Here is a 24789-nt window from a genome sequence, read left to right as displayed (position 1 = left end):
AGGCCAAGAGAAGAGATCTCACTTAGTATCTTCACACATTTCACTTAATATCTTTAGACTCAACTCCACTGAAGCACTCATTTCGTAAGGGACATTCAGCATTAAGAACACCAACTCTGGCACTACTTTTTTGTTTTGTTTTGTTTGAAAATCTTGACCCTGCTACAAGCTGTGTGACTTTGGGGAAATTATTTAACTTCTTCATGCTTTAGCTCCCTCACCTGTGAAACAGGGTAATTAGATTTTCCTGAGGACTAAATGACTTATAGAGGTAAAGCACTTAGAACAGAGCCGGCAGGCACACAGGGAAATGGTAGAATTTCTGGTTGACTAAAATGAAACTCTTAATTCTTGTTTAATTTGGAAAAGGCCAATATACAAACACTAACCTTGGCCTTTGGGTCAGTTTTTTCTGGCTTTACCACTTTACTGCTTCAACAAATATTCAGTATCTACTGTGCCAGACGCCGTGGATTTGATGAGGAAACGGAGACTTGTCTTTGCTCTCAAGGAGCTATTTAAGGCTGAACTAGCTTCCTCATCAGTAATGAAGGAGGTAAAGAGTGATGTGAGTTGTTTAATAGAAAAAAGGGACGTCTTCTGCTGGACTACAAAGTATCCAATAAATGCAGTGTGCTTCCATATAAATCAAAGTATTATCTAACCAGATGGCTTTACGGAGTCACGATCATAGATTCCCACCCCGCCACTGTGGAATTTCCTAGTGAAGAGGTGAAAGGGGCGGGGGCGGACCCCAGCAGGCAGGGGAGCAACCAAGTGCACGGTGCTCACCTACAGTTAGAACTGCTCTGGAGTCTACACAAACCACACACCCACGTGGGAGGTCTCCCCTGGGTTAAACGCTGACCGCTCCGAGCTCTTCCGGTTACCGCACCACGTGAACCTGCACGCGCAGCTTACCTGGGACCCGAGGGGAACCTCTCCTTCCCGAGTCGGCCTGCTCACCTGCACATAGAGGCAGCGCTCCCAAACTCACAATAATTATAAAGACGTTTATGAAATAATTTATTAAGCATCACATCAAAATAGTATTTTATTAAACAAAAAGAGTGTGTATGAATGATCTATGCCCTAGTGGGGACGCAGCCACACCAAGGCTGGCGTCAACGTAACGGACCAAAGGAAGGGATGCTCTGATCGCCTCACGACCCAGCACACCAGTCTTCGCCCCGCCTCTGCCGCCGCAGGCCAGGTGAGCAGCACCAGCCGCAAGCACCTCCCCTCGCCCTACGCATTTTCTGTCGGAGGACTTTAAGCCTGGCCGGAAAAACGCGCCCCCTCACGTCACTTTTCCTTTAAAGACAAAGCCCCTCCCACTACGGAAGGCGAAAGGGTCTCATCGCGGAGCCCGTTTGCAGGCTCCTTCTGCCAAACCTTACCAATCGGCGGCCCCGCACAGGTAAAGCTAAGGGCGAAAGGCGCTGCGCGGCCGAGGGGGCCTGCGGCGGGAGGACGGGGTCCTCGGGACGTGCCTGCAGAGGACGCGGCACTGCGCTGGGCCGCGTCCCCGTCCCTGGAAGGTCAGTGCCGCCCAACCGCCAGCGGAGAGGCCCCTCAGGCCCTGCCACGGCGTCGGGGATTCGGCCGGACTGGAAAGCTATCTTGAACCCAAGCCGCTGCCCAAGCATCCGGAGCCGCAGGACCTAGACCCGCCCCCGGCTCTCAGTCCGCGGGACCTTCCGCCCGGCCATCCCGCGCACGTACTTGCGCGCGCGCACGCCGTACGCCGCTACGTCCGTCTGCGGCCCAGGAGCCGCGGGGGCGGGGCTCGGGCGGGCCTGGCCGCTGCAGGTGCAGGTGACCGGTCAGTTCCGCGCGGGGGGCCCAGCCCTCGGTACCTGGCTTTCCTGCGGCACGAGGTGATGTACAAACCTGCTCTCTGCCTACGCGGAAGGAGGCCGTAGGTGGGAGGATCGTCAGGTGATCCTGGGATTTCCTTTTCTCCCGTTTATCATTTGCTAGGCTTCACGGCATAAGACTCCTGAAAGAAGTAAACAAATTTTCTTACTGAAGAGCCGCAGTTCCAAGTACACGTGAGAAGAGGCTTCAGTGTTAGAAAGTACAGAGGGCGGAGGGGTCTGGAACATCAGTTATTGTTTGCTGTGGCAGGCACGAATCACTAAAGAATAATCCAGATTCGTTCCCTGAGTCGTAGACCTTACCGTCTAGTGAAGGAGAGGAACGGTGATAAGATAATCACAAAATTACAGTCGTGGAAAGATGACTGTGGAAGCACTTAATGCTGAGCTCAACGACCAAAGAGGGGTGGGGGGGCGGTCAGGGGAGATCTGGCTTAGCCTTGGAGGTGACCAGAGGAATGCCCTGAGAAAGATAGCGCTAGGCAGGAAAGGGGTTCCCTAAGTCAAGGGGAAGAGCATTTCAAGATCAGAAAGGCCAGAGTGGTTTAGGCATAAAGGAAGTTTGGTACAGAATGAGGCTGGAGAGGTGGCAGGGACCTTCTGTCCTCCTGAAAGCTGTTGGTTATTAAAGTCCTGGCGGTTTTAAAGTGGAAGGGCACTGGGTGTGGTGACAGCACCAGCAGCGCAGAGGGGAGACTGTAGAGTTGGCGGTATACGGGCCTAGTTAGGAGACTGATGGGAATCCAAACGAGAGGGAAGATGTCTTAATCTCGGGTGGTGACAGTGGCTTTGGAGAGAAGTGGATGGTTTGATTGGCATTAGGAAGTAAAATGAAGGAGACTGTGTTGGATTAGCCATGAGAGTGAGGGAGAGCAGACATGGAAAAGGCGAGGTGGCTCTGGGTGGACTGCGATGCTGGTCGCTGAGATGGGGAGTTCTGGAAGGTGAGGTGACTGTTTAGAAGGTTAATATACAGGAATAAGTACAACTTTTAGTATGGAATCTTTAGCTCAGGACTTAAAAGCGTACTTTAAAATGTTTTCTGCATGGCTCATTTAAAAAAATAACTAAAAAATAAACAAAATATTATGGCCAAAGGAAGAAATGTAGTTAATTGGCCAAGACATACTTTAGCTTTTTCCAGGGTCACAAATCTGTGTTCTAGCTCTTAAGCAGCCAACCTCAGTGTGGAGAGTACTGAGCTCCTTAGGTAAGAACAACCCCAGAGGCAGCGGGCTGCACGGCCTGACGAAGGCCTGGTGACCGCTGTGCTCAGCCCAGGCCAGGATGGGGCAGGTGGGACGGCTGGAGGCTGCAGGCAGAAGGACTTAGTGAAACTCCTTGGGAAGGAGCAAGAGAGGGTTCTTAAAGTCACAGGAATTGGCAAAATGAATTTCACAATTATTTAGTCCACTGGAATCCATGGAAACTTTTGATCCAACGTCCCTGGATGAGATACCAATGTACAGTATCAGCGATGTAGGAAAGAAAAGCAACGAGTGAACCAATATATTATTTTCATCTCTTCAGTTTCAACATGCTTGCAAACAACTTAATTTCTTAAGAGGACAGGCAGTTTCCTTATAAATACATTATCAGTGCCTCCTGCAAGTGTCCTCTGGAGCAGTAATCATTTGGTCACCTTTTTTTTTTTTTTTTGGTCCAAGAATGTTCATAACAGCTTTATTCATGTTAGCAAAAAGTAGCAATAGCCTAAGTGTTCATCAACAGGAAATGATTTTAAAACCACAGTATATTCATATACTGGGACACGACTCACAAGTAAAAAGGAACAAAGTGATGATAAACCCTACAAACTTGGATGAGTCTGAAAAACATGCTGAGATGCCTTTCAACAGAGAGTACATACTGTTCGATTCCATTTAAATGAAATGTTGGAACAGTCTGGTGCAAAACAATCTGAAGAATCATTTGTTGCCTCTGGATGGAGTTGGAAGTGACTTGAAGAGGCATGCAAGAACGTTCTGGGGCGATAGTAATTTTCTACATGTTGATAGGAGTTTGGTTACAGAGGTGTTGTCAAACGATATGCTTAAGATTCATACATTTCATTATATGTAAATTTTGCCTCAAAAACGAAAGAAATGGTAAACAAATATTGAACTCTAGTTACTGACATGCATGCTGATGTGTTTCAGGATGAAGTGTACCAATGATCGCAGCTAAGTTTGAGATGTATCATAGCATAAGTTAAATGGGCGGAAAGAGGACTAGATGGATGGGCAGATAAACCAGGGAGAGCAGCAGTGGAATCTAGGGGACTGGTACGGGGGTTGTTCACTGTACCATCTGTCAACCATTCTTACCTTTTAAACATTTTCATAATAAAAGTTGGGGAAAGTAGTCCTATAATAGGGAAGAACCTTTGTGTTCTATTATGAGTTAATCACCAAAGGGAGGTTGCCTGTTAGCTTAAATTACACATAATGGCCCATCCCTGGGAACCCCTCGCCCACGTAATGAGCATTAAGCTAAAATATCTTTGTTTAGCTCACAGGAAACATCCTGACCAGGCCCACCTGTAAACAACTGCAGGAAGGAAGAAATTAGCACCACCCCTCCAAGTGTGGCCAGAACCAGGACTTTATCCCCTCCCCTTTTAGTATAAAAGAAGTCTGAATTCTAACTTGGGGAAGATAGTTCTTTGGGACACTAGTCCTCAGTCTGCTGGCTTTGCAAACAAAGTCGTTATTCCTTGCCGCAGCAACTTGTCTCTCAGTTTATTGGCCTGTCTTGTCACGAGCAGTGTGAGCTTGGACTCGATAGCAGTCCTCAAAGAATATGGTTCACTTTGGACAACTGAAGACTAATGTGAAAATGTAAAGGACACTGCCCTAAGCTCACCTGAAACACACGGCATATGGAAGTACCACATGTTTATTGCACAACTGCCCACTTTATGGCTTAATATCTGAGTTATTTCTTACGGAATATGTGGATCAAACACTGAAATTAGTCTGTGTTCTGCGCATCTGGAATAACATAATCAACACTTTTTCTGAAATCTGCCTAGGGGAAAGGTGCTGCCGAAGAGGTCCAAGAAAAGGAATGAGCACTGAAGTCAGCAGGAGGTGCAAGAACGGACCGAGCACAGAGGCGTAGAGGGGCTCCGGGGCGCTTGTCACTTCGTCCTCCAGCACTTGGAGGAGTGGAGTTTTTCAGTGATCTGATCTCAAGTAGGTACAGAACAAGGGGGAATAAAAAGAAAGAAAATACGTGTTTCTTTGCAGACTGTGGACTTACCCCTGAACTTAAAACTACCCACAGATGCAGCTCTAGTAGCAAAGCATGATCCATCAGGTCTGAATAATTGTGAAGTCAGAAATGGCAACCTCATTCTATAAAATTATGCATATTTTATGTAACTGACTTGAAGATAACTGGCTTTTTAAATATTTGTGGATGTCTCAGAAAGGAGCATGGGAGTAAGAGGGACTCAGTGTCCCAGTTTTGTCATAAGAACATAAGCATTTCGATTTTGATTTAGATTTTAGACTGTGATTTGGTTCATTCAGCCTGTTATTTATTTGACAGAGGTTTCAAAGACATTTCAGCAGGGAAATTTCAGCAGAGAATGTGGCTCCCTATTTTGCATCAGCCTTGAGAGGCTAAGGGTAACCCCAGACATCCTAGCTTAAACTACTTGGACCTACTTACCTTACAATGTTTTATTACTCATTCTTTTATGTCATCTTTTTCTGGGGGATCCTAACCCCCAAAGGTTCTTAACAGGAGAGAGGTGATGAAACATCTTGTATTTTGAAAAAAGCATCCCCAGATGATGCTGGAAGGTCACCAGTTTCTGAGAACCACTTCTTTGAAACAGACATGTTAACTATTAACCAGTGGTTAGCAAAAAATCGTACACATTTACCTCAAACTGAACCATCACCGCTTATGATGGCAAGACACTTTTAGACTTGATGAGCACCAGATGGAGAAATTAAGGCAATTTGCATTTCAAAAAAATCAGGATGTTAAGTTTGTAAAGTTCCTTAGATGTAAGCTTCACTTAGACTTAAAAATCAAGAAGGGAATATTTGTTTAAGATATATAAAGCCAGGGTGCCAGTCTATTAAATTATAGTAAATGTACAACTTACACAGACTGGAACAGTCATACTGGCATGACTATTGAACTTTTTCCTCACTGTTAACTCTTTTTTAAAAAACTTTAAGTATGAAAAAATGTAAACATACAGAAAATTTGGAAGATTAATAACTAACACTCACATAAATGTAACCTAGATTCAGTAAGTGGTGCCATAATTACATTTATATTTTGTGCCGAATGATTTCAAAGTAAGCTGCAGATGTCATGACACTCCCCTGAGAATTTCCTAAGAATGCCGTTTTCACACCTACAAAAATTAACAGTACTTTTCTGACAGTATCTAATCCATCATGAATCTAGTCCGTATGTGGATTTTCTCCCTTTATCTCACCGTGTCTTTGTAGTTGCTTTTTTTCAAACACACTGCATTTTATAATTATGTTTCCTTAGTCTTTTCATTCAAGTTCCCAGTGACACTGATGGTTTTTAAGACTCATGCACTGGGGTGTCAGATGCCGACCTGACCTTTGCTACCAGGGTGGCGGCCAGAGTGTGTGTTTCCCATTTCAACTTGGAAGTATTCCTTGAGCCACCCTTTGGCGTTACTTGAATACCTTGTTTCCTCATCAGCTTTTTACTTAATGATTTTTGCCTCTGTCTTTCCTAATCACTGATTTGATTGGAGGTGGCAAAATGGTGGTTTTAAAATTACTTCTTTTCGTCTCCATGTATTAGCTGGCATTCTACTCTAAAGAATGCTTTTCTTCATCAGCTGGGGATGATTACAATTCTCCCCAAAAAGGCGGGGTAAACGCTTAGTTCTTTTTCTTTAATTACCGATTTCCAAAGTAAGAAGTCAGGGTAGCAGTCACATACAATTGTGGCAAGTTATCTTTTTTTTTTTAAATAGGTTTTTGCATATCCAGTGTGTTGAAGTGAATTTCAGTCATTTACATTTAAATTATCACACATTTGGCCAGTGGGAGTCTCTTCCTGCTACCAAACTGTAAATGGAATGTAAACAAAATGATAATACTATCGGGGGAATCTGAAAACTGGGTATTTGATGATAGAAAGGGATGATTATTGGTTGGGATATGTTCTCGTGGTTACTAAAAGGATAAGAGTCCCCACTTCTTAGAGATGACGTAGTGAAGTGTCTACTGGCGAGACAGGATTTACTTGGAAATAGTTCATCGATGCTGGGGGCGGGGAGTAGCGCTGGTGGAAGAGGAAACACGTCAGGCCACGTGCTTAATCCGGGAGCTGAGTGATGGAAGCTTAGAGCTTTCTTATACAATTTTTTTCGGTACGTGTTTTGAGAATTTTTCTAATAAGTTTTCCCATTATTTGAATTTATGTTGATATTTGCAATTCAAATTTAATATCATAGGTGTTATTTTCTTAACTCTGTATTTTTATCAATGAAAAGCTTATTTTGAAGAAACTTTGCTGATCTAAAGCCAAAATCAAGCTAGTATTGAAGCGTAATTGCTGTATAAATCAAGAAAATTTAAAGCCCTTTAAAATTTGAATAATGGTAAAAGACTTTTTGAAAAAAAAATACTATTTTTTTATCCTTTACCTTTTCTTCTTGGAAAGTGCTTTTAAAGCTTTAAAAAATACATATATCATTTTTCTGAAAAATTTTTTGTTAATAAGTATAATTTATTTTCTAATATAAAAAATACTTCTTCCTTATAAAAATTTGAGAAGTAATGAGGAAGAATAGGGGCAAAAGAAATCACTGTGTCTTCAACCTTAAGAAAACCTCAGGGCTTTTCTTGAATTTTTTTTCATCTTTTTCCTGTGCCTAGTTTATTTGCTTCCTTGTTTTAAAAAATCCTGCACTTGACAAGAATACATTCTGTGTGACGTGTTGATGGCTCAGCGCGCAGGGCGCAGGGCACACGGGCTGCTAGTTTCATGCTGACTCTTTGTGAAATCTGGGACTTGATGCCGCTGCTCTTTTTCTGATGATAAATGGAAAAAAGTCTTTTCTCGTCTCTTCTGACTTTTCTGCTTTTGTGATTTGGGGGCTTCCTGCACCAACAAGTATCTGACTGTTGTTGACAGTACCTCAGCTACTTAAAACCCAGTTCAGTCCCACCTTAGTGCCTTTACACATCTACAGCTGGAGTCCTCCCCAGTGCATGACTGTCAGGTAACTCATTCACTGTGGATGAAACAGCTTTGCCTCAGGAGATCTCACCGAGGTCGGTGGACATTTGAAATGCCAGCGGGGGACAGGAAGTGTGCACTTACCAGCATCTGTGTGGTCGGTGGGGATGGCGCATCTGAAGACGCAGGGGTTACGTGCCCACGGACACCGCCTCCCTCCTGGTGTTTCCCTTTGGCTCATGCTTTCATTCAACACGTAGTCAGCCCTTCATATCCACAGGCCCCACATCCACAGATTCAACCAACTGTGACTGAAAATACTGGAAAAAAAAAAAATTCCAGGTAGCTCCAAAAAGCAAAACTTGAGTATGTCGTGCCCGGCAACTAGTTACACAGCATTTACATCGTATCAGTTACCAAGAGTAATCCTGAGACGATTTAAAGTGCACGGGAGACCACAGGCAGACACTGCAGCCTTTAGTATCAGGGACTCGAGCATCTGCGGATTTGGGCATCCGTGCTGGGGACTGAGGCCGCTGTACGTCCTGGGACAGGCTCTAGGCGGTAGTGTTAGGAGCACAGGAGTGCACCAGATGGACAAATAACGTTTTCTCATGAAGCTGCCACTGGAGTGAGGAAAGATGGTGAACGTTATGTGTAGACAAATGTGTATCAGCAGTGAATCTTTTTAAAAGGCAAGGAAATGGGTCTGAAAGGATGGGGTGTGCCTCTTATAGAGTGGACAGGGAAGGGCTCCCTGTGACCGGAAGTGAGGGAACCTACGTCTGCCCTAGGGAAAGGATCATACCAGAGGAGGGATGGTGGGTTCAGCTTTTACAAGGAACAGCTAGGAGGCCTTGGAGGTTGGAACCGAGAGCGGAGAAGCGGGCTGGGTGCTGGAGGCTCTTACGTGGGCCTGGCTTTAACCTGAGTGAGCTGGGAGCAGACAGGGACTCTGAAGGACCCCTCTGTGTGCTATGTGGGTGACAAGTCCTCAGGGGCAGGGGGAGGGGAGAGCGCTCAGGAGATGGTGCCCGTGGTCCAGGTGAGAGATGGTGGCATCTGGGAGCAGGGCGATGGCCATGGAGGAGGTGAGAAGCGATTGAACCCTGGTTAGTTTTGGAGGGTGAACAGGAGGCCCCGGCTAATGAGCTGCTAAGAGAAAAAGAAGGGTCAGGGATCACTTGGCTGTTCTTGGTGGAGCAGTGGCAGGACGTGGGGAATTGTGGCCACGCTGACTTGAGGGTGACTGCTGGGTGTCTAAGTGGAGGCAGTGGGTAGGCGGTGACTCCACAGGGTGCGTCCAGGGGGAGGTCGGGGCAGAGCATCTAACCAGGGAGGGAGGGAGGTGGAAGTGTGCACCTCCCATCACTTTCTGTTCAATTTCCTATTCCTTTCCCCCATCACTGGTCAACAGTGGATGTGAGTGGTGGTGACCAGGGTAGGAGAAGTGGGTTATGCAGCCCAGTGGGATCAAATCTGGACCAGAGGGAATCTCCAGGCTTAACAAACAGCCCAGGTGATGCTCGTGCAGGTGACCCAGGGAGCATTCTTTGAGAAGCATTATCTAAGGCATCATATCCTTTTCTCTCTCCTCTTCGACGAGCTGCACATACCTCTTTTGTCTTTGAGTCTGGTGTTTCTCAGCAAACCCTGCATGAGATGAACGGGTCCCCTCCTCACTCTTTCAGACACTTCTCAGGCTCACCTGACCTGTGGATGGAAGGAGGGACACTCTACTCCTTAGCAGAGAAGCAACTAAAAAATCAAAATGCCACTTACACGTAGAGCGCTCATAGCCAGGAGGTAAAACCAGCACCACCACATATGCTGCGTTAACACTCAGTAGGAATGCCTCGCCCGCCTGGTGGGTGGTCTTTGTCGTTTGTGAGGTCAGCACTTCAGTGCCAGGGCAGTTCCTTTCTGAGTCCCACCTAATTCTTCCAGTGGGTCTGCCCTCTTCATGGAGGGGCTCCATTCCCATAACAGTATTCTGTTCTTTTGTATGCCACCAGATATATTGATAAATTGTTCATTATATTAAGTTTTTGGGCAGGTGTGTATGAATCCCCAGGGATTTTTTGTACTGTGTCATCCTAAATAAACCCTTAGGATAATACTTGCTTTTGGAGTTGGCACTGGAAAACCATGGTAAATGGAGTCAAATGAGATGATTTTTTTAAATTTCCATAGCACTATATCCTTTTCTCTCTCCTTTTCAACGAGCTGCACATACCTCTTTTGTCTTTGAGTCTCTGGTGTTTCTCAGCAAACCCTGCATGAGATGAACAGGTCACCTCGTCACACTTTCAGACACTTCTCAGGCTCACATTCACAGATGACAGTTCCCCCAGGCTCCAGGGTTGCCTTCCATGGGCCAGAGTCTCAAACCACGGGAATAAATGACTGACTTTTAATGAACTTTTCTCCCTGCTTTTTAGGATGGCTGCTCTTTTTCTAAAGAGGTTAACATTACAAATCACAAAGACTGAAAATAACTGCATTAGAAGCTGTTGGGGTAAATATGTCGTACAAAAGATGGCCCCAGCACAGCCGTCCCCTATTGCTTCTGCCCCGAGACCGTCCTGCCTAACTTACGCAAAAGCCTTTAGTACGGAAGACACTCGAGATGAACAAAAAAAGAAAAAAAAGGATGACACAGCTTTCAGTAACATTGGCAGGAAAATCAGTGAGCGCATTATTCACGTGCTGGACGAGCAGGGCAACGACCTGGGCCACATGCACCGGGCGACTGTCATCCGGCTGATGGACGAGCGGGACCTGCGGTTGGTGCGGAGGGACCCTGGTGCTGAGCCCCCGAAGTACCAGCTCCTGACGGGCGCGCAGATCCACCACGAGCGGCTCCGGCTGCGGGAGCTGGAGAAGGCCAAGCCCAGACCCAGTAGGTGCTCTGCCGCTTGCTCGGGTTCCTCGGGCTCTGTCAGCAGTTTAACTGGCTTTGTCGGTGCCCTGTGACTACGGGGCAGTGAAGACGGGAACACTGGCACTTTCACCACCGTTTCCAGTGCCTTTTTTCCATCCTTCACTTCCTTTTACTCTTTTTTCTTTCTTCCTTTCTACACTGTGTCCATTATCTCTTCCTTTAAACCTGTGTCAAATGAGGGGAAAACAAGGTGAATACCACCAAAGTGATGCTTTGACCTTAGCGTGGCCTCGCAGTGCCAGGCAGCTGAGTAACAGGCAGGCGTGGGGAAGGGACGTGGAAGAGACTGTGCGAGCCCCTGTTCCTGGACTCGTCCTGTGCCCTCCTCCTCCTCCCCCTCATCACTAGAGGGGAGGTGCCCAGTGAATTACAGGGAAGCACTTTCTAAACTCGGAAGTGACTCAGGGCGTCCCCCATGCCCATCTGTTACAGTATCAGTAATGACACTCGTTTACATGTTTTGCTGGTCACCTAGCAATGCAGTTGTCATTTAAACCCATGTTGTTTTTCACGATTCCTAGTAAGTGAGGAGGTCGGAAGGCTGGTCCCAGAGCTGCCACAGTGGGGCTTTGTGTCAGCTTTGTGACACCACATTTAACAACAGGGGTATTGACCGAAAAATAAAAAATACCCAGCAGAGGCCAACTAGGGTGACAAGGACATCAAGCCATGTCACATTAAAAAAAAGGTGAACAGTCCAAGGAGCTTGGTTCAAAGCTGGCTGAGGGGCTGACCTGTCAAAGGCGCCCCCTTGTCCTGACAGAGGACTCGGATCAGCTGGTAGGAGCTGAATGGAAGCAAGGAGGTGTTAATAAAGAACTCCTTTTTAGAAAAATTACTTTTTTACTTTAAATTAGAAAGCATAAAGAAAAAAATATAATAAACACCTGTTACCCACCACCCAAAATAAGAAAAACAAGGATTAACTGGTTCCTTTCCAAGGACCATTCCTGTTCTTTCGTCAATGTTAACAATAAATGAAGTATTTCATATTGAAACTTTCGTGGCAGATAAAAAATTGCTATTTTACTTTGTGTCTGTCTCCTCTGTTTAAAAGTGTTTACTGGCGTGTGAAACGGCAAGTCAGAGGAGGGGACCACAGGGGCCCCTGCATCGACCTAAGGCTTTAGGACATGCGTGAGACGAAGCGCGGGGCTGGCCCACAGACTAGCACCAAGTCTCCCTGTCCCCACCCAGGGCCCACTCTGACAAAGGAGCTGACCTTTTCTTCAAATATTGGACAACGTGATTTGGACACAAAGACTAAACAGATTCAGCAGTGGATCGAGAAAAACTACAGAGTTCAGATTACCGTGAAGAAAGGGAAGAGTGCGGAAGAGCCTGAAAGCAAAACGGTAAGTGGAAGCCGGCCGGGGCGGCTTTTCTGGCTTCTGAGCTCACAGCTGCAGAGACTCTGGAAAACGTTAACGGCCGAGTAACTGGTAACTCTACCCAGCGATGGTACTAGCTTTCCAATTTGTTTTTCAAAATGCAAGCATTCTGTGTACACACGACCTTTTCCATTGTAGCATAAATATTCTGCCCTGTGGAAACACTCTACTTCCTAATTTAAGGGCCTTATACTATTTTACAAGTTGTAGAATGTGTAATACTTATATAGGAGAACTAGAAGCTTTATGGGTTCATCTTCTCAAGTTTGCTTCCTCTTTATAAATGCCTAGGAGAAGCAGTACATGCAAAGTCAGCCTGTCCTCTAGAAAGTGTGTATATTTACAATCCCAGGACAAATCTACGGAATAGCTGTTTCTCTTCTGTAGTTATGTAATTTATCAGCAGCTAAAAGGCAGCATTTATTCCAGTGATTCCAGAATCAGAGGCCTAGGGCCCCGCAGAGCTGGTCCAGAACCTCCTTGACCGAGTGTCTGTGTTTGTCTGATCACCCAAGGATTCTGAGTGAGCGCTGGGGACTACACGGGCTGACAGCTTGGGGGACAAGCAGATGCGCTGCCAATGCCCAGACCCGCCACTGTGTACTTATTGTGGGGGTGGTTTGGGCCAGACGTAGCCCCTCAGTGCCATGATGGGGGATTTAAAGCTCTCAAGCCTTCAGCACATTAGCCTAGTTATTGCGCAGGTTTCGATCAGCCGAACCAGGTATGTACCAGGTTTGATTTAGCAAATCCCATAAACAGGCGCAATTCAAGACTGCTGGTCTTCACGGGTATTAGACGTTAACCCTGGGAGGACTGAGAGGTGTTAGATTTAAATCAGTCTTTGGCTGCCTTCCTTTTGTAGGAGGACATATTTAATCAGATACTCCAGACCATGCCTGGAAGAGCTACCTTCTCATCCAAGCCACAGCCTATCAGAGGGGGAAAGGCTGTGATGTGTGTTCTCCGTCCCTTGAGCAGAAAGGAAGAGACAGTGTCTACAGCAGCTCAGGGGGCCCCAAGAGGAGACCCTTTGAACAGAGAAACTGGAAACGATGGAGAATCCGGTGTTCCGCACCAGTGATTTTAATAAAAACATGCTTCTGATAGAAAATAACTGCACTGGGTGGTCTGTGGTCCTTCAAACAAAGCAGGCTGGTGTGTCTCTGGGCTCAGCATCACAACAGCGGAGGGCACCCCACCTTCAGTGCTGTCCAGTGACTCTCCGTTTCTAGGCAAAGACACGCCTGGGTCCTGTTTCCTTTTAGGAGGGATGTACCCACTGAGCCGAGAGGCCAGACTCCGTTTTTCACGAGCTGGTTTCACCTTTGGGAATAAGGAAAACAAATATAGTCAGCCCGCCATGTCTGTGTTTCCACATCCACATGTCAACCAAACGCTGATGAAAAATACTAAAAAAAAAATTCCAGAAAGTGCCAAAAAGCAAAATTTGAATTTGGCCTTGTGCCAACAACTATTTACATAGCCTTTCCACTGTATTAGGTATTATGTGTGCAGGTTATATACAAATACAGTTAACCCTTGAACAACTGGGGGGAGTCAGGCGCACTGACACCCATGTAGTCAAAAATCCACGTATACCTTTACAGCCAACGCTGTGTACCCACAGTTCCACATCCAGATTCCACTGCAGACCACGTAGTGCTGTACCACGTATTTATTGAAAAGAATCCACACACAAGTGGCCCCACACAGTCCCATGCTGTTCAGGGGTCCACTGCACTACAGCACCTTATACACGGGACTCCAGCACCAGCGGATTCTGGTACCCTGGGGGGTCCTGAAACCCATTCCCCGTGGACTCCAAGGGACGACTGGAAGTTGAAAGCAAAACCAAACTACTGGAATTGTGTACCTATCACGTGTACAACTGTTGCAGCCCACACAACAAAACCAGTCGTAAGAGAACATGGAAGTCCACACAACTGCGCTCAGCAGTAGTGCAGACTCACACAGGAAGGAGGAGCTGAAAACACTACACAGCTTGCATCTGGCTTAGGCAATTTATGTGTAAAAACTAAAGGCTTGCTAAGTTGTCTCCACTTACTTTGAGCTTCATTTTCTTCTTGTCAGGGTCGTGCACAACAGCATGCCTGGTGAGACTCTGCTACAAGGAAGGAAAAAGAAAAAAAATTTAAATCTGCCATTTGGTGTCTGTTACATGAAAACCCCATGAGTTGTTTAAATAAACTATCAGCCTTCTTTTTCATGTTCTGTTAAAGGTTTGACCTCTGCCTAAAAGGATCCCCCCACTGGCGCAGAATTACTCCTTAAATCCTGGACTTAAATCACCGCCTTTCCCAAGGACCGAGGTCAGGAATTCGTAGTCTCTACCACCTGGGGCTTCCTAGTTCTTCCCCAAGTAAGAGGGTGCGGGGTGGGGGGGAACACAACCAGCTCTGAAGGAATTCCTTAACTGGATCTGTGTCAGCAGCACTCCCAAACGCCAGTGGAAAATCTGACCCGAGTCCTGCTGTCCTTGGTCCTAACGCTGACCACCATCTGCTCCAAGTGGCTTCCTCATGGTCTAGACTGTGCTGGGCTAGCCTCACTCCTGCCTTCAGTCTTGACTATAACTCACAGCAGGTGCCTGTATGAGCACCAACCAGGTGCGAGTCCGCAGGACTACACAGGCCCCTCCACCTAGTGCCAGGTCCTCACCTATTCGAGTCACACCAAAATCGAGACTAATGTCCCAAAGGTCTGTGGTCCCTCACGTCCTTGCCACCTGCTTCCCTTCTCCATCCCTAGATGGCAGTCCAGAGGACACCCAAACCATCAGCAAGCTCTGACACACAGCACAGGGTACCACAGGCCACTGGGTCTCAAACTGAGCCACATAAGAACCACCTGGAAGGTTCGTTAAAACCCAAATTACTGGGCTGATCCCCAGAGCCACTGATTCGGGGGTCTGAGGTGGGGCCTGTGGACATGCATCTTGGCAAGTTCCCTGGTGCTGCCGACACTCCCGCCCAGGGGCCACAGTCCGAGAACCACTGGCCCTGGCATCTCTGGTTGTCTGGCAGAGTTTAGTTAAGAGGCACTCCTGCTGGAGCAAGACAGAAAGGTTAGAGCCCTGCCCCCAACCCTCCACCTGCCGCCTGGGACAATGCCTGACGTCCAGGGCTCCCAGGACCCTGGCGGGGAACACACGGACTTTGAGGATGCCTCTGGAGGGGAGCACATACTTTCATGGCGAAGGTCTTGCCGCAGCTGGCGTTTCCGCACACAAATGGGCGCTGTTCCTCGTGGAACGAGAGGATGTGGCTCTGGAGGTTGAACATGGTGGTGTAGGTGCGGCCACAGCCTTCTCGTGAACACCGATAGACGTCCCTCTCTGGGGCGTGAGTTTTCATGTGCTGCTTCAGGTAATCTCTGCGTTTAAATGTCTTCTGGCATACGTCACATGTTATTTCCTCTGGTGGAGCAGACAGGCAAGTTCAGGCCATTTCCCAGGTGTTGCCAAACAGGAGAAATTAATACCAAATATATTCAGTAATGCATTCCATGCCAAAAACCTCATGATTGCACGTAAATCAGGAATTTCAGAGGAAACTAACCCCGGTTTTCACTGCTTGAAAGCTTGTTTCAATTCTCCCCAGTTCTCAGATTACAGCCACTGTTCCTCTGCCGAGGGGCAGGGATTCTTCGGGGGGCTGTGGGCAAGGGGAGAGAATTGAACAGACCATCTCCTCCCCTGTCATCCAACACAGAGGGCACTGCTTCCCAAACTGTCCCACAGAATGCCTGCCAGTGCCTCCGGGCACTGTCCACCTGCCGGAGCCTTTAAAAATGCCAGGGGCGCCCAGGGCCTCTGACACCTGGCACGGCCCTTCCAGAACCCGGGGCCACGGGTCTCTCTGCTCATCTGTACAAGCTGAGGTACAAGCACTTAACAAAACATAATATAGAAACTATTGTCTTAAAGCGCATGTTTCATATTTCACTCTTTCAAAGCACTCACTCAGCGCTGCAGGGGCAAATGTTTATGTCACGCCACTCATGTCTGCCTCACCTTTATGAGTTTCTCTCATGTGTTTCAAAAGTTCTGTCCACGTTTTTGCCACAAAAGAACATTCTTTTTGACATACATAGCCTATTTCAAAAAAAAAAAACAACAGATCGATGCATTGCCTTTTGTGAATATTCAGTATCAACACCAGTCACAGTTAGATTGTAAGGAAAATAATCATCATGAAACACAAGCAAATTATCCCCCAAAAACTAGACTATAAGGAAGCTCACATGCTGTGTAGTTTTTCTCCAACCTCCCAACACTATTCTATCCTGTTAGTCTCAAGAGGTAGTTATGAAAACTGAGAAAAGCTTATTTTGTAGTAAAACCAAACAACCGCATGGCAAAGTCCTTCTACAGGCGGTCCTTTCAGCCAGCTTCCCAAGAAGGATGCCCTCCCCCGCTGCTGTTCTCAGGAGGCTGGGTCCCCGGCACACGGGCTCCCAGCTGCTGTGACAGCCCCACCCCACCTCTGGGCTCAAGGCCCCATTCCCCTCCCTACTTTACACTTGCTGCTGCTTTCACTCAGCAAGAGTTCTGCGGTCCTTTGCCCTTCATAAACCACCAAGGATAACATGCCCACCCCCAGGCTTCCTCTAAAGTATCTTGTCAGTTTCATGCTGCAAAAAAGGAGGAAGAAAAAGCAACTAAGGAAGGAAACAGAAGATCCCAGAGAAAAACTCTGTGAACAAAAACTGACATGGTGCAAAGCACCAGGACTGGATTAGTCAGTGTAACAGCTAGCCTGACGTCCACCCAACTGAACAGCAGATAGAAACTAAAAGCAGGTTGCCTCTCGCCCTCAGCTACTAGTCTCTTGCTTAAAAAAAAAAAAAAAAAAAAAAAGTCATATAAGTTCTGGGACTTGAGAAATTGGAATACCAGTATCAAAGACCCCTCAAACAGATAAAAGATTCAAGCAGTTGGCTTAATTAAGTCTTTTCAAAAAAAAGTTACAGTGATTACTCTCAAAACCTCAAGCTATACTCCAAGCCCTCTGAACGCCGACAAGGACAGGACCAGCACAGGCAGGGGGAGAAGGGGGAGAGGAGGTTAAAAACAACCGAAGCAGCAAAGCCACGGCTGGAGCCCCAGTTCTTTCCTGGGGCTGCAGCGTCAGCGGGCACGGCAGTAAGCCACAGAGCACCACAGCTGAACGCCGCGACAGGGCAGCGAAGGGAAGAGACTCCAGAAGGTAAAACCTGAACTGGCAGATCAGCGCCCCTGCCTATGGATTTGCAGCGTGTTGTTCTGAGAGCGGACCTGAGCGGTCGGGGACTTAACGAGCCCTCTGGCGCTGCGTCAGACAGAGCCAGCGCGGGAGCCCGCGGGTACCTACCCTCGTGGACCTTCCCGTGCCGCTTCAGACTGCTGGGGGAGGAAAAGTGTTTTCCGCATCCCTCGTGGGTGCACCTGGGTTAACAACACACGAATTAGCAGCCGCTCCACTGAGAGTAAACGGCGCTTTGTTCTCACCCCACCACAGCCCCCGTCCCTGTAGCCAAACCAGTCATAAAAACAGGGTCGCAAACTCAGACCCAGGCGCAGGCGAAAGTCAAGCCATCTGCCCTGCCTGGGGCAGAACAAACAGAGAAGGAGGCGTTACTTTTTTTTTTTTCTTTTTTGCCTATGTGATCAAACAGTTTCTGTCTTTAGACTTCAGAAAATATACTCTGTTTTCATAGCTACAAAGAGACGGCTTAGGTGAACACCTTAGTCATTCTGGAGTGTTCGTGTCTAGTTTTCCTAACGAGGCTGCCCTGGGACAGTGTGAAAAGAGAGCACAGCAGCGGAGGCACCCGCGCCTGCTGAGCCGTGAAAAGCACGTGCCACCTCCGTGCTCCAGCCACCAGAGGCATAAGAAGCGGTGGCAGACCTGTGGGCAGGGGCAGGGGCAGGCTGCAAGTCTCCGGCAAAGGGCAGGGGGAGCCGGCAGGTAGGCAGGGCCACCACCGCCACGCACACAGCAACCAGCCAGGCCTCTGCAACGTGGCCAGGACTCCCTGCCGTCCTCTGCAAGTCTATTCCAACGTGGCCGGTCACCGTTCCCTGCTCTTCCTGAAGCCCCCCTGATGCAGGCTACGCCCCCCGTTACCTTGTCCTATAGGGAAGGAATACTTGGTGTCTTCATGATGACACTGCTTATCACTGAAGAGGCTCTAACTGAACAATTAAGCCATAAGCCTTCCCTTCCAGCTTAACCACAATTGTACTAGTCTCACAAATTATTCTGAAACACATTAAATACTTCTTTTAGAGAAACAAAGGCAAAATTAAAACCTCTGGAACGCCCCCATGTATAACACATCAGCAAAAACCACTTCTGCACGTTCGTGCCCCGCCTCTGCATTTTAATCTCGGCCCCACCTCAAATTCACGAGGCTCCCCACAAAGCACATGCCTGAACAGCGGCTCGTGGGTGTGCTGGCACTGGTGGCTTTTCAGCTGCTGGTGTTTCTTGAAGGCCTTCTCACAGCCTTCAAACCTGCACTGTTTAGTAAAGGTTTGTTAGTCTCGGAAAAAAAAAAAAAAATCAAAGAAAGGGACGTAACAGAGTCCTTTAAAATATTACAGAGATTTACATACACACTTGCTACTTTCAAGCAGTTACTGTGAAATTCTATGTCAAGAAGCTTTACAGAGTAACACTTTTGAAAGAGTAAAAATGTTTCATTTGGGGTAGTCTACCGATAGTATACTTTAATTAGCAAAAAAGGTTTGTTTTCAAAGTAAACCATTATAGCCACTGGCAGACTAAATTCAGACACCTGACAGACAAAATCTGGTCTATGAAAATTTTAGAAACACAGGCAACAAGCGTAAAAATACTCAAAGAAGGTAAGCGTACAAAACCATTCATACTTACCACATATTGTTTTTGCTGGTTTTCATGTTTGCGTTCAAAATGTTTCTTCAGGTTTGATTTTGTGTTGAACTTCTGATCACAGCCGCTCGCTGCACAACTGTTAAGAAATTGTATAAACCAAAACATTAACAAACCACGGGGTGATACAGCTCAGCCGCAGAGCGCGCACTCAGCACGCACAAGGCCCTAGGCTCCATCTCCAGTGCTTCTGTGTAAATAAATAAATCAGTACTTAGATCCCCCCCAAAAAAGTTTTAAAATAAAAATTTTTAAAAATTCAAAATATTAACCAAAGTAAGAGAAATTCTTAGATGCACATATCCTCCTACTTTATGAAAGTTAAATATTCCAAAGTACAGTATAAAAGAGTCTCCAGCAAATTCCGAAGTGTGAAGCTGAACCACGGAGGCCCCCCCACTTTGACGTGATGAACACGTAAGGAGATGCAGTTCCTGGTTGGGCTTCTGGAATGAAGCATCGTGCACCAGACATTGTACACTGGGCAGAGGGAAAGGAGAAAAACACGAGTTCCAAAAGCCCAAACCCTGCTTAGATGTAAATCATGCTCAAGTTGTTCTCAGTTCAGAGTCTGATAACTTTAATTTTGCTTGAAATGTCACTACAAACTGCATTACCAAAAAGACCTCAAAAAAAAAAAAAAGAAACCTGGCTTCAGCTTATCATTAGAGATGAAGAGATATTTAGAGCAGAACCGTAAGTCACATGCCCTCCAGGTGATTCTGATGCACACACATTTGAGATCCACTGCTTTAAAGCAGTAGGTGATTTAAAAGAAAAGCAGTATGTCCACCCTTTCAGAGATATATCAGCAACTCCGAGAAGAATAAAATTAATGCTGGTGTGGGAGAGGAGCAGGGGCTTGATGGAAGGAGATACAAGATCAACTATGAAAGCTCCATTTTCTCCTGCTTCTCTTATCCCAGCAGCTGATCAGTTCAGAAAGACCCTGACAATACAGAGCCCAGAAACTGACAAGGAACCGTTTTCCATCTAGTCAGAACTGTGTGTTTTTTGAGGCTGATTTCACATTTGGTATGTATTTTTCTTCTTTCCTTTTTTTTTTTTTTTAAACTGGAGGTACTGGGGATTGAACCCCGGACCTCAAGCATGCTAAGCACACACTCTACCATTGAGCTACACCCCCGCCCCCGTACGTACTTTAAAGGGAAACTAGAGAATGCAAACTTGAGAACTTCAGATGAACTCATCCCTGGACTTACCACCGCAATGATCCCCAAGACCCCTACTCTCTCCCACCTGTTCCAAACCTTGACTCCGCTCACGTCCGGAGATGCCCACAAAAACAGTGCCACATTCCCCATCCTGTGAGTCCTGGTCCAATTTTCTCACCAGGTCTACTTGCCAAGCCTGACCCCTGCACGGTTCTCCACTTACACAAAGGGCTTCTCTCCGGTGTGAACCAGGGCATGGCGGCTCAGGTGGTAGTCCCGGACAAAGGCTTTGCCACATCCTTCATGGCTGCAAACAAATGGTCTCTAGCAGGACGGAAGGGAAGCACGTCAGTCCTGCCTGAGGCAGTAACTCTGGGATGATGTAAAGCCCTAAACTGTCTGGTAGGCAAAGCCATGGCCTCGGTCTGCAGAGGTGGTTTCCGCTCAGTTAAGTGACCGGCACAAGGTTTTCTCACCTGGGGTTACACTACAGAAATGCCACGACCTCTCACAAAGTTGCTACAGCAGATTCTGCGCTATGAATAGCACAGGAAACGGGCGGGCAGCCTTCATGGGACAGCATCATGAACCTGGTTCTAACGTGACACTGGGCTTCAGCAGCGGCCCCCTTAAGCCCTCTTAAAGGTCTGCCGTCTGCTGTCAGCTTGGCCTGTGCACACAGATCCCGCCCTCTGCATCTTCTCATCCCCAGGCAGAGGAACATGCAGGCTCTGCCTCATCCTGGACAAGCCCAGCTGTCTGTGCTCAGCAAATGCCGGGCACAGCCACCGAAGAGTGCATCACACCCCAAAAAGCTCCCAGGTGCCAGGGCACAGCAAACAGCTCACAACCCCAAGTGCAACCACCACTGGGGACCCAGCAGTTGGGAGGACGGGGCTCCATTCTGAACCTAGAGGGAAAGCCAAAACACATCCCCCGTAGAACCACTTCTGCATGTTTAACTATGGAAAACATGTCCCATGACAGTCCAGGAAGGAGGCACCGAGGCCTCACTGGACAGTACCAGTGGCAGAGCAAGAGACAGGAAGAGAAGAGCGGGATTACTGGGGCAGACCCACAGAACTCTGCGCAGCCCACGGGGAGTAGGAATATCTGTCAAATTAATCTGTGAGATTTGTGACTCCAAGTTGTCCAGCCTGAATGAAAGAAGCTGGTAGTATCAATATCATAAACACAGCACATGAGTGTAAAAAGAAAGGTAAGCTCTAATTTGGGCACACTGGTCAGAGAGCCCAGAATTGGGGTGGGGGGGACAGGGAGGCAGAGCATAACACATGTCATGAGTGAAGCCAGTCACAAGGTAAGATGCCAAGAGAGAGCCGGGTGGGGTATATAAAATCGAGGGTAGAAGAGGAGCCAGTGGAAAGGGTCAGTGAAGAAGAGGAAACGAGTTGGAGAAGGTCCCAAGGACGGAATGGTCAGCCTTCAAGTGCTGTAGAGGGTGGGAGACCCGGGAGCATGAGGACACATGAAGGTGTGTCTTGTGAGTCACATGGGTGCCAGGAGCAAAGGCAGGGGCTGCAGGTCCCTGGTTAAGGGCCTTCAGTGGATGCAGGGAGAAGCCAGACTCTTCCAAAAACCAGGAAATTGGGCAGATTCCTAGGTCTCCATGAGCCTCCTTTTCCTCATCTGTCAACTTTCAAATGCTTCCTACTGCCCTCAAAATAAAATCCAAGCTCTAAACCCATCTGTACCCTGGCTGACAAAGGATCCTGCAGGCCTGCTCCTCAGGCCTCCTCTGGAATGGACCCCCAACCTGGTCACGCTGGCCCACGTCCACCCCCAGGACCGCGGTACCTTGGTAGTTCTGTTTTCCCCTCAATGTCTGCATGGCTAGAACCTTTCTTTCTCTTTCAGGCCAAGAAAGAGGCCTTTCCTGACCACCCTCCAGCAGCCCTCTCTTCCCTGCGTCTCAGTCCTACTTATTCCTTTGTCTGTCCTGCTTAAAGCATAAGGTCTGTGACCGCAGAAGCCATGCCTGTTGGGGTCGCTGCTCTCTCCGGCCTGGAATCGTACTGATCTACGAAAGAACACGTGCTGCTTGCAAGCACAGTGCTTAGAAGCTGTCTTCCTTTCTGGTCCCAGGAGGCGGGGCCTTTTAAAACAGGGGAGTGGGGTATTCCAACCGTGCACATATTTACAGATTATGAGGAGGTGTGGTGGCTGGCCACCAGTAAAGATCAAGGAAGGGGAGAGGGTTGCCCTGAGCCCATGGCGAGGATATCTCGGCCCTAGAACTTCTTGGCTACCTCCTCGGCTCAGCCCTAACCTAAGGCAGGGCTGGTTCGCTTCTGCGCTCCAAGGCGCCAAAGCTGAAAGCTTCCTGCAGCGCCACGCCTGCGACCCTGCGCAGCCACGCGCGGCACCGGGGCAGAGCCCACCTCGGGGCACCGGTCACGCATCCCTGGGCCCGGAAGCCACGCCCTCCGCGGCCACGCCTGCGGCTCCGTTACCTCCCCCGTGTGCTTGCACAGGTGCGCGTCTAGCTTCCAGGCCTTGTTGTAATTGGCGCTGCAGTCGGGGAAGGAGCAGATGAACCTCCGAGGGGGCGCACGGGGCGGCGGGGCGGGGCTCTCGCCGGCCGCGACGAACGCGTCGGCGATGGTCAGAGACGACACCGCCTCGGCGACCGAGGCCGGCGGCTCCAGGGCTCCAGGAGTCAGGCACTCCGCCACGTGCTGAGCCACGTGCTGAGCCACGTGCCGCGAACCTGCGCGGACGGCTCCTGAGGGGCCCTACGCGCGACCCAGGTACAGTTCCGGGAGCGCGCAGGCGGGGCGGGGCGGGGCTGGAGCGCCGGCGCCGCGTTCGCGCATGCTCTGGGAGGCCCCTTGCGAACCGAGTTTGCGCACGCTCTGGGAAGCCCTTCGCCGGCCACCGCCCCTCCCGTCCTGGGGGAGGAGCGTATGCAAGAAATGGGTGGTTAGGCTTCCTCCTCCCCCAGCAAAAGGCTCCCTCGACCCACAGGCTCTAGGGATCTTGGGGCACCGCTTAAAAGCGTTCCTGTCCGCCACTACCCTCATCAAAGTACCAACCTTGCATGATTTAAACTATCCTATTCTTAACTGCATTCTGGGTTTGTCTTCTTCATAGATTCATTTCTTGCACGCTCTCTACAGCCTTCCTCTGCAAGCCCCAGGGCAGTGCATCCTAATCTTGGTTAGAATCACATGGAGATCTTTTAAAAATTCCAAGCCCAGAACACATCCTGGACCAGTTAAATCACAATTTCTGGCGGTAGGAAACAGGAATCCAAAGTGTGGAAACTCCCCAGGTGATTCCAATGTGCAGACAAGTTTGGGGTCTTGGCTGCTCAAAGTGTGGTCTGCGGATCAGCAGCAGCATTAGAAATCAGAAGCTCAGACCTACTTGAATCAGAGGTCTGCAGGTGACTTGACGCACATTGGAATTTGACAAGCACTGTTCAGAGGCCTGAATGGTACAGGTATCTTGGCTTACGGGGACCACACGTTTAAAGGACATCCTTGGGAGAGGATGACAGTGAAAGGATGGATGATCTGATGTTCTGCCAGGTGTGTATTTTTCACATCCTGCATCACTCTGAATTGTTAGGCAAGCCTTTGTCTGAAAGCGATGAGCAGTCCCTGTAAAGAAGTGCAGTTTTGAAAACAAGCCAGGGCTTCCATGAGGCTAATAGCCTGTCTCTTTGGGTGTCACAAAGACTGGGAGAGGGTGTCTGGGACATGCGTCCACCTGTTGCTTTTCTCCTTTGCCCCTCTCCAGAGGACAGGCCCACACACATCCCTCCCACAGCTCAGAATGTCTTCAGTGGTTTCCCTGGTGTTGGTTCTGGCTGTCTTCTACCTGTGCCACTGCACCCTGGACGTAGCGAGGGTGCGTCGTAAATCCCTTCAGCAGCCTCCCTTCTCTTGGCCTCCTGACCCCTACTGAGCCCCCATGGCTCTCCTCCTGCCTTCCTGACTTCCCATCTCCTTAAACAATTGTTCTTCTCTGTACCCATGTTTTCGTGCTCAGCCCTCTGATGTCATGTATTGCAGTGGGAGGGCACTGACTTTAACCTCGGTCCCCTGACCTTGGAGTCTAACTCTGTATTTCCTAACTAGGACTTTGGATAACGTTCTTTGAATCTCTTTTCTCACCTTTAAGAAATAACATGCTGCCCCCTGAGCCGTGTACTTCTAACACCGACTCCCAGTTCTCCTGACAGCTCTGCACATAAGGCAGCTGAATCAGGCTGTGCTTTTTTCCTTCTTTCTCTTTCTTCTCTATGAACTGATCCAT

The 24789-nt window shown here is 48.2% G+C and overlaps 2 protein-coding genes and 1 long non-coding RNA gene across 3 annotated transcripts in view; 1 reads left to right on the top strand and 2 right to left on the bottom strand.

Annotated features, from left to right (window-relative positions):
- LOC105066251 (uncharacterized) overlaps positions 1-9500 on the bottom strand; it is a 17644-nt gene extending 8144 nt beyond the window's left edge. Inside the window, exons 1-2 of the long non-coding RNA XR_835036.3 lie at positions 8220-9500; positions 1894-2002 (exon numbers count right to left, since the gene is read on the bottom strand). This is a non-coding gene — a long non-coding RNA (uncharacterized LOC105066251). The remainder of the gene's footprint in view (positions 1-1893; positions 2003-8219) is intronic.
- MTIF3 (mitochondrial translational initiation factor 3) lies at positions 1062-13527 on the top strand. Its single transcript, XM_074377963.1, is given in 6 exon segments — positions 1062-1420; positions 4915-5077; positions 10517-10977; positions 12217-12374; positions 13276-13392; positions 13394-13527. Coding segments are annotated over 4 exon segments (789 nt in total). The 5' UTR covers positions 1062-1420; positions 4915-5077; position 10517; the 3' UTR covers positions 13448-13527.
- On the bottom strand, positions 13474-24789 carry GTF3A (general transcription factor IIIA). The gene is made up of 10 exons (XM_074378655.1): positions 24685-24789; positions 22980-23261; positions 20729-20829; positions 19313-19409; positions 18848-18936; positions 17786-17859; positions 16447-16527; positions 15620-15849; positions 14479-14538; positions 13474-13736 (listed from the first exon to the last, which is right to left on the bottom strand). Exons 1-10 carry the CDS (start codon positions 24787-24789, stop codon positions 13497-13499), a joined length of 1359 nt encoding a protein of 452 aa, XP_074234756.1. The 3' UTR covers positions 13474-13496.

This window comes from Camelus bactrianus, chromosome 14 (assembly GCF_048773025.1).
Source record: "Camelus bactrianus isolate YW-2024 breed Bactrian camel chromosome 14, ASM4877302v1, whole genome shotgun sequence".
Taxonomy (NCBI): Eukaryota; Metazoa; Chordata; class Mammalia; order Artiodactyla; family Camelidae; genus Camelus; species Camelus bactrianus.
This window is presented reverse-complemented; position numbering and strand designations above follow the sequence as displayed.

Bases quoted from the DNA above. Each gene is read 5' to 3' on its own strand.
- GTF3A (XM_074378655.1), bottom strand. From the start codon at position 24,789: ATGGATCAGTTCATAGAGAAGAAAGAGAAAGAAGGAAAAAAGCACAGC. The intron at 19,410-20,728 runs GTAAGTGGAGAA...ATTTCTTAACAG, and splicing joins ACCGGAGAGAAGCCCTTTGT to TTGTGCAGCGAGCGGCTGTG. The intron at 15,850-16,446 runs GTGAGGCAGACA...CTGCTCCACCAG, and splicing joins CATGAGAGAAACTCATAAAG to AGGAAATAACATGTGACGTA.